The following is a 9881-nucleotide window of genomic DNA, read 5'->3' on the forward strand; positions in this document are numbered from 1 at the left end:
AATGCACACAAGATCACTAAAAACACTCAAGATCGAATTAGGGTTTTCTCACAGCTTTAGAGGGTGAAGGAGGCGAGATTGGGGGCTATAAGGTGGCTTAAATAGTGGGCAACCCGGGGATTTAGGGTTTCTCCCAGACGGATAGACTCGCCGAGTCCAGAATATGGACTCGCCGAGTCGCCAGCTAACACGTGCTCGAAATCCCGACCCTACTCGGCGAGTCAGGCTATGAACTCGCCGAGTCCCTTTTTAAAACTTCAAAATAAATACCAAAGAATTATCATACCGGAGACGGGTCGTTACAAAAATGTTAGTGAAATGAGAGTAAATATAAAATGTGGAATCCCAATGGTGTGTGCGATGAAGTCAACTCGAGCTCTTCCTTTTGGAACCGGAAGTACCTGGAACATTAACTAAAAACCGTAAGCACAAAGCTTAGTGAATTCTCAAACTACCTCATAACATATATACAATAAACATACAACGGGCCTAGCCCGACATCGGGCCCTGCTCAACATCGAGCGCCACTGGGTAATGGATCGGGCCTTGCCCAGCATACATATAACATATATCAAATAATCACATACACATGTAATAATCCTGATCAAGCTCCGCGTTTCCTTGAGTTTGAGCTAGCGGTTTTGTAAGAATATCTGCCCTTTGTTCTTCACTAGGACTGTATTCCACCTCCGCTTGATTGTTTTCAACACAATTACGAATGAAGTGAAACCTCGTGTGAATGTGTTTACTCCTTCCATGAAAGATGGGATTCTTCGTTAGTTTGATAGCCGAATTGTTATCAACTTTAAGAACCACTTTCTCTTGCTCCTTGTTCATGATTTCTCCAAGCAAATATTGAAGCCATATTGCTTGACATGTGGTCGCCGTGACTGCCATGAATTCCGCCTCGCAAGATGATAAAGCAACAATATCTTGCTTTTGCGAACACCATGTTATCGGAGATAAAGGTAGTAGAAAATGTGACCAGTTGTGTTTCTTCCATCATCTGGGTCAACATTGTGACTACTATCACTAAAACCAATAAGTCACCTTTGTCCCATCCTTTCGTACTTGATTTCGTATCCCGTTGTTCCCCGTAAGTACTTAAGGATATGTTTGATTGCACCGACATGTGATTCTCTTGGACTTTGCATGTATCGGCTAACAACTCCAACCACATATGACATATCGGGTCTTGTTTTCAAGAGATATCTAAGACATCCTACCACCTTTCGATATTCTGTTGGGTCGATTTCGGGTTCATATTCGGCCTTATTTCCCGGTTCCATTGGAATGTGGGTCGGATTGCAATCATATAAACCATATTCTTTTAAAATGCGTTGAGCATATGCTTCTTGGTTTATAGTAATCCCCAATTCATCTTGCTAACTTCAATGCCAAGGTAATAAGTCAATCTTCAAAGATCTGAAATCTCGAAGTTCTTGGACATATCTAATTTGAACCTCTTTATTATGTTCAAATTTGCACCTATGACAAATAAATCATCAACATAAATTGCTAAAATTAGAAAGTTAGATCCTTCACTTTTTCGGTACACCGATGGTTCTTTCATGCAGTTTTGAAATTTCATACTCTTCAAAATCCCATCAATCTTCGTGTTCCATGCTCGAGGTTCTTGTCTTAGACCATATAGTGCTTTCGTAATGCGATATACTTTATGCTCGTTGCCTTTCTTTATATAGCCTTTTGGTTGCGATACATAAATGGTTTCCTTCAATTCTCCATGTAAGAATGCCGTTTTAACATCTAAGTGTTTAAGCTCACACCCATGAGTAGGGGCTAAGGCTATAAGAAATCGATTGGTTTCAATTCGAGCTATCGGGGCAAATACTTCTTGAAAATCAATACTGGGTTGTTGCACGTAACCTTTAGGAACTAACCTTTCCTTGTATTTATTAATGGTGCCATCTGCATCTTTCTTCAATTTGAACACCCACTTGAGTCCAATTGGCTTCACCCCCATAGGTTTGTTCACAATAGTCCAAGTATTATTCTTGTTTATCGAATTAATATATGCATCCATGGCTTTGACTTACTATGGTTATTTCCTTGCTTCTTCAACAGATACCGACTCGTCATTGGTTGTAAGAAGAATTTCTTCGAGATTATCAAGATCAAGCTCATAATCTTGAAATGGTCTTGGAGGTACTCTTGTTCTTGAGGGTATTTGATTTGCAACTCCTTGTTGAACATTATTATTTACCAGACTTGGTTATTCATTATCTTGTACTTCCGCTCCATCTCCAATCTCATGATCCAATTCAATCAGTTCAATTGGATCATTATTTACATCGTTTCCTTGGTTGTTGTTTGCCTCGTCTCTCGGATAGTCCCATGGTATTATGAATGAGCCCGATTCTTCATTGTTGGTTCCTTCTTCTTTAATCCAATCCCACCCTTTGGTTTCATCAAAAATAACGTCTCAACTCATGATTATTTTTTGTGTTACCGAGTTAAATAACCAATAAGCTTTCGTACCCGGTTCGGAACCAACATTCACTAGTGGTCTTGATCTTGCATCCAACTTCTTTAGATTAACCGGTTCAACTTTTGCATGTGCTAGACACCCAAATATACGAACATTTTCTAAATTCGGTTTTCTTTTATACAACTTTTTGTAAGGAGTTGTATCACCAAGGACTCTTGTGTAAACACAATTGATTAAATTTGTAGAGTGATTTACCGCTTCTCCCTATAAGTAGTTTGGAACATGCATTGCCTTCATTATACTTCGGGTCATGTCCGTAAGTGTTCGGTTTCTTCGTTTCATAATTCCGTTTTGTTGTGGAGAATATAGGGCGGTAAGGTGGTGTTTGACTCTGTTTTGATCACAAAAAGAATTAAAGTCGAGAGAAGTAAAATCACCTCCTCGATCACTTCTAGACACTTTCAAAGGCTTTCCAATTTCATTCTCCACCAAAGCTTTGTATTTTTTGAAGTGTCTTTTCTTTCATGAGATAGATCCACATAAATCGTGAAAAATCATCAATTAGTGTAAAAATATACCAATTTTGACCTTAGGTTGCCAGCGTGATCGGACCGCATAAATCACCGTGAACTAGTTCCAATGGTTGTTTTGCTTTGTATGTCTTCATAGTTGGGAATGACTTTCTTATTTGCTTTCCCACCAAGCAAGACTCACACAATTGATTCTCATGATCAAATTGGGGTAACCCTTTGACTAGACCCTTCTTGGACATCTTTTTCATTGACTCGAAATTGATATGCCCAAGTATTGCAAGCCATTGCCATGTATCTTCACTTAGTCTCGAATGAAGGAAAATAGGAACTCCAATTTTTAATTTTATTTTATAAAGGCGGTTTGGAGTTCTTTGTACTTTCATTAATAAGGAATTATCGGCATCGTTCATGGTCAAGTTGTTGTCTTTCATTCGAGTATCACACCTGGCTTCGATTGCTTGTCTGAGGCTAATAATATTTTTCTTGAGATCCGGTATGTAGTAAATCTCCGTCATTAGCCTTTGTTGACCCCTCTTGCATTGGAAAAGTATAGCACCTTTTCCCTTTATTTTTACACACGAATTATCTCCAAATTTAACCCTCCTGGTTATGCCTTCATCGAGTTCCGAGAAAAATGACCGGTTTCCCGTCATGTGATTGCTTGCCCCATTATCCAAATACCACACATCGTTATCTTGTGAGTCGTATCGAGAAGATATCACCTTTTCTTCGTTTAAAAATACAGCCTCTTGTAAAAATACAGTCTCGTCGGTATCGTCATATTCGGCAAAATTACTTTCTTGTAATTTTTTAATTTGGTCCGGACATTAAGACGCGAAGTGGCCCAGTTTATCACACCGGTAACAAATAGTTTTGGACAGGTCTTTTTCGGTTTACGGTTTGGATTGGGATTGGATTTGGGCTTTTGATCAAAGTTGGGCCTGTTTTGATCAGTGGGTCGATTATCATTCTGTTTTGGGTCGTGGGTCCGTCGAGGCTTGTACCCATTTGATGACCCACTTAAGTTATTTGATCCACCAACCCCTTTCCTCCTTGAATGAATCTACGACTTCCGACTACTCGAACCAACGCTACTGCTCAAACTACCACCGCCTGGAGACTTCACAAACATCACCCTCATCTGCCCTTCTCTGTCGTTATCAGCCTCCTTCACCCTCTCCTTGTAGGCTTTCAACCGCCCAACCACATCCTTGAAGCCCACCATCTTCAGATCAAGGACTTGCTCAAGGGAGGCCACCATGTGGATGTATTTTCTTGGCAACGAATTGAGGAATTTCTTCACCATCTTTGATTCTTTAATCGTTTCACCAAGTACTGCCGATTGTGACGAGATTCCGGACAGTTTTTCAGCGAAACTGTTGATTGATTCCTTCTATGTCATCTTCAGCATGTCGAAGTCAGCGCTTAGGGTTTGTAATCTTGCCTCTTTCATCCTATCATCCCCTACATAGCGAGCCTTGATCGATTCCCACAGAGCCTTTGAAGACTCGATATCACCAATTTGCATTATCAAGCTTTCTGGAATTGCATGATAAAGCAACCCCGTAGCAAGGTAATCTTTTTCCTCGTTCTTGTCTGTTCCTGGATCGATCACTGTCCAAGCCTTGTGAATTCTAAGCACCACCTTCATACGCAGGACCAGATAGTGTAATTGGTTGGTGTGAGCATCGGACAGACAATTGAAGTCGCTCCGACCTCCTTGAACCGATTTCACAGCCTTCGGTTTCTAGGCTCTAATACCAATTCAAGATAAAAAAAAATAATAATATGAAACTCTCCAATATATTGAGAAAATAACTCAAAACTCAACTAGATTGTGTTACATTCTGAAATCATAACTTGATTCTAATGTGTGTGTGTGTGTGTGTATTGTTGGAATAGTGTCCAAGGTCATTAACTATTGAGAATATTTCTAATAATAACAAGGTCCTTTTGGGTTGCCCTCAAGACCTAAATTGAGTAGAATAAATAAATGAGAAATTGGTTTATTAATTATTATGATTAATAATTAATTAGAAACTAATTGGAAATATATTTTGGAAATATATTATGGGAATTAATTAACAGTTTAGTTAATTAAAGGGTTGAATGTTCATTAATCGATAGTTGGTTAATCAGGAATGTACCAGGACTCTTATGGAATTAGGGTTGGATGAAATTCACTCCATCCCACATGGGAAATGAGTGAAATTTCGTGGTTATGCCTCCATCCCACATGGGAAGGAGTACTAAACCTTAGGAGGGATCCAATGCTATAAATAGGGCCGTAGGGATTTCATTCCTCATTGCACCTTGGTTTGAAGTTTTCGCCAACCATTCTTCCTCCTCCCATTGGGACGATTTCTAACCCTCTTTGGGTTTGGTAATTTGACCATTCTCTTAGTTATTTTTATTCTACTCTTTGGTGTCATTGGGTGTGATACAATTAGAGATATTCTGGTTTGGGTCCTTTAATCCAAGCAATTTCATGGAAGATCAAGATCTCAAGCATGGAGATGAAGGGCTACATAAGAGGTATGTTTTTTTTTGTTTGTATGTTTTCTAGGGTAGATGTAATTAGCATGAAGCCATAGATCTATAGGTTGCATGTACATTTAGGTATATCGTTGTTTCGATTTTTCTGCTGCCGAGTTTAGAATGTATTTGATGCACAGAAAACCCAATATATATATATATATATATATATATATATATATATATATATATATATATATATATATATATATATATATATATATATATATATATATATATATTACCGACTTATGAATCAGAATATAGAAACTAGGAACCGACTTAAACACAGTTTCCTAAAACTAAGTAGCCATAAATTAAATTGCTTGGTTTGCAAGTTCTCCTTGACTTAGGATTCCAATATTTTTATCCAAAAAGATTAATTATAAATAGTTAAATAGTTAATGATAATTTTGACTTTTGTTACATATGTTGAATTTTGATCAGATTGTACTATTTCTCCGTTTTTTGTTTGTAATTCGGAATTTGTGCTTGCTAGTTTCTTTTTCCAACGTATGTGCGTATGTGAATTGGTGTCTGGATATTGTCTTGTCTTCTTCCAATACACACCGCTACACAGCCCTTGAATCATCCATAAAAACATAAAGATTCTTACAGTAGCTTTACAGAATCGACTTAAAAAACAGTTTCTTCGGTACTTGTTCTTTGTATTCTAAATTAACATTTGATTTCAACAATGTTCATTAAGGATTTAAATGTTCTTGTGGGTATTTCATTACTTTTTCTGTTGATCAATTGATTAGTCAATAACTGTTGACTTCACTAATATTCAACGCCTTTGATCGAGGTTTGAATTAGACTAATTCATCTTCAAATTAGGTGGAATCTCTACCAATAATTTTTCAGAAAACAGTAACGAAGTTTGAATTTAATCCTCTGTGAACTCATCTAAAAAAAACATACAATTTTCTAATCTTGATTGAGCCACATCCGTGATTATGTGTCGTTCCCTTGTTATATTGAATACATGTAGTAATTTTTTTTTATTGCTATTTATGGTACAAAACTCGAAGAAAATAGTACAAGTAGATCAAGCAACACAACAATATCAATGAAAACACGCCGACATTTTTGCAAAAAACTAAACCTGTAATTTACGAACATCGGCTTTCAGAGTCTTGTAATTAAACCCCGAGATCATTTTAGGTCCATTGATATCTGCTACATCGATCACAGAACAGAATCTTGGAACAAATTTGTTGCCTCTTTTCTTGCTTTTCGGGGTTTTAGTCGCTGAATCTGCTTGTTCACCCGAAGTTGTAGCTGCTTCCGCTACTTGTAAGCTATGCTTTCGAGAGTGTACTTTAACCTCAAGCATGTTGAAATACTCGAGTTCTTTCATCATGAGAGATCCAACGGTTCCTTTTGTGCCAATCTTGACTGGAGTTTCTGTCGCCATTTTTGCAGGTGTTAATGAAACAGTGGTGGCATTAGGTTTCAAAGCCATGTTTGTTTTGTTATGGGGTTGAATTTGAAATCTTGGCCTATATGAATGAAATGGAGGATCTTGTGTTTTTTTCAGAGGTTATGGTGAATTGGTGATCATGATGTGGAACTGTTGTGTTCATGAGTATGCAGTGGAAACATTTAACTTCGGGGTGGGGGGCTCCTAAGTCCATCTTCTAACTTCGACACCTCATATATTGCTTGTGTAAATATCATGTGACAAGGGTATAAATGTCATTTTGATGTAATGTATCCAAAGGGGATGGGTCGCTTTAAATATGAACTTCATCTTCCACCTCTAAAAGGATTAATTGGATTTGAACCTTTTTTGGTGTTTTTTGGATATACATTTTTGTATTAATTTGTATTGTCGTATGAAATGTATATGTATGTCAAATTTCATAATAAAGGCAAAGATGAGTATGAGTTAGTTTTAAAACGGATACGGGTTAGGTTTGTAGTTCATAGATTTTTAGTTTTTTTTTGGGTTTAAACCCATTGAAAATACGATTGTTATAAATCGTACAATATTCAATTTAAATATACTAAAATGACTATGCAATAGTAAAGTATTAGAAAATAGAGTAAATTACACGAATGGTCCCTGTGGTTTGGGATAATTTGCGTGTTTAGTCTCTAACTTATTTTTTTAACTCAGAAAGTCCCTATTGTTTGTTTTTATTACGGTTCGGTTTATATCACAAAACTGAACCGAAACAGTAATATTTCTATAAAAAAAATTAAACAAACTCCTTCAGTTATTATGTTATTATCGGGTGTTCTGTTTAGTCGGTTTTTCGATTTTCAATTCGGTTTTTGCTCATCTTTAGACAAAGATAAAAATATTATTATGACTTAATTATGGTATGTGAAGAAGGACAAGAGATTTTAAATTTCGATATAAATCGTTTTTTTTTTTTTTTTATGTTATTCTTATATGCAATGCATGTTAAATTTTTTATAGAAAAATTGAATATCCTTCTTATAATAAAAATCATGTAACAAGGGTAAAAAAATCATTATGGCTTAATTAATGTATGTGAAGGGAATGGGAGATTTTTAATTTCGTATAAATTGTCGATTTATTATATATATTTGCACAACGAAATTTATTAGAGAGTAACCAGCGGGAAGCTGGACCACCAAAGAGTACAGGAAAACAATAACAAAAGAAATAGAAAAAAATATAAACAAAGTTGTAGAAACTAAACTAAAGCAAGAACGAAGTAGGTGATGTTTAACATAACAGAAGAGCAAACGTAAACGAAAGGCGAGCGAAAACCAGCAGAATCCGATAGTCCAATACTTTAAATACTCAGTCACCAACATCAGTTAGCCAAGAAGGGTAATTACATTTCACCTCAATACTGCAGCAATTGCATGATCCATAGAGAAAAATGAGGAAATATCTAACATCAAACATTAGGTCTTCACTATGCGATCTCTGACACAGAGATCCAACATGTAAAATCATGTGACAAGGAAAAAATGTCATTAGGGGCTTAATTATGGTATGTGAAGTGGATGGGAAATTTTAAATTTTAATATAAATTGTCTTTTAAAATTATCCATATATGTAATGTATGTCAAGTTTTTTTATTGTAAAGATCGTGACAATGTAATTATTGCTTAATTTTGGTATGTGAAAGTGATGGGAGTCTTTAAAGATGAATTTTACCTCTCCCCTTTTAGTGAACAAGTTGGCTTTTAGCTTCTTGCTTTTTTCATTAGAAATCAACATGCATTGTATGGAGATAAATGAGATATTTAACCATAGTGTTGAATGAAATCATGTGAAAAGATATGTCAAGGTATCATGTGAACTTAAAAACTTATCATTTCCCATCATGTTAGAACACTGTTTACAAGACTTTGAATGTCATTGAAGATTGTGCGTATACATAAATCCTTGACAATTTAGTTGATAAGTTATTAAGATGGATTAAAATTAGAACATTTAAGTTATTGGTAGAAATTCTTGGATTTGAGTTTTTGAGTAACATTCATGTTTGAATCGCAAGGGCTACCAAGTAACAGTTTTACCCCTTGGTGTTTTGCTTTATGACCATTACGAAGGAAAACCTTTTTGATAACATAAAAGGATGCAACACCTTTTATTATGATATGAGACATTTATATAGTATTTGATAAGAGCAATTACTTTTTACAGGATCACATAAGCAAGAAAAAAACAGAAAGTTACAATCTTGACCTTAGAAGCAAACACACACACACACACCAAAAAAAAAAAAAAAAAAAAAAAAACACACCACTTTTTAGTTTTTACATTTATATGTTCATAAAAAATATCTTTTTCTTTTTCCCATCATCAGTTGGGGCCATTAATGGTTTAACGATATATATTTGACGTAAATGATATTTAATGTAATGATTATTAAAGTTTTTAATAAGTCCGATATTATATCTCAGAAAAGTAGAATCTACATTAGCAAGTATAAAAATCAACAGAAAGTAAAAGGGCAAAAACAGGAAAAACGGAAATAAAGGGTCAGTTTTAAAAAGATGCAGAAGCTTTTCTCTTGTATCAGAGCCAGGTTTCGATCCTGGGACCTGTGGGTTATGGGCCCACCACGCTTCCGCTGCGCCACTCTGATTTGTTGATAATATTGTCAAATTAATAGTAGTAATTAATAAACAGACCTAGTGGTTAAGTTTTATTTATTTATTTATTTATTTATTTTAAAACAACATTTTGTTTCAACATAATCATACTCCAGTTACAAAGTTTTGTTTCTATAGATTGTTTGTTTACTACTCTACATAAACAAAAAAAAAAAGTTTCTACCGCATGTTCTAAATAAATATATTATGGGTTTTTTTTTCAAAATTTTATACACAAATATTTTTATATAAATATCCAGATTTTGTACCAAAAC

The 9881-nt window shown here is 35.4% G+C and overlaps 1 protein-coding gene and 1 non-coding gene across 2 annotated transcripts; both read right to left on the reverse strand.

Annotated features, from left to right (window-relative positions):
- Positions 1 to 6619: 6619 nt before the first annotated feature.
- Positions 6620 to 6985, reverse strand: LOC145076250 (uncharacterized). The gene has a single exon (XM_079022196.1). The coding sequence runs from the start codon at positions 6983 to 6985 to the stop codon at positions 6620 to 6622; it is 366 nt and encodes a 121-aa protein (XP_078878322.1).
- Positions 6986 to 9527: 2542 nt separating this feature from the next.
- On the reverse strand, positions 9528 to 9599 carry TRNAM-CAU (transfer RNA methionine (anticodon CAU)). The gene has a single exon. It is a non-coding gene; the product is annotated as a tRNA-Met (tRNA).
- Between the last annotated feature and the right edge of the window lie 282 nt (positions 9600 to 9881).

Source organism: Lactuca serriola, chromosome 9, assembly GCF_051521515.1.
Source record: "Lactuca serriola cultivar US96UC23 chromosome 9, Lser_US96UC23_V15, whole genome shotgun sequence".
Lineage (NCBI taxonomy): Eukaryota > Viridiplantae > Streptophyta > Magnoliopsida > Asterales > Asteraceae > Lactuca > Lactuca serriola.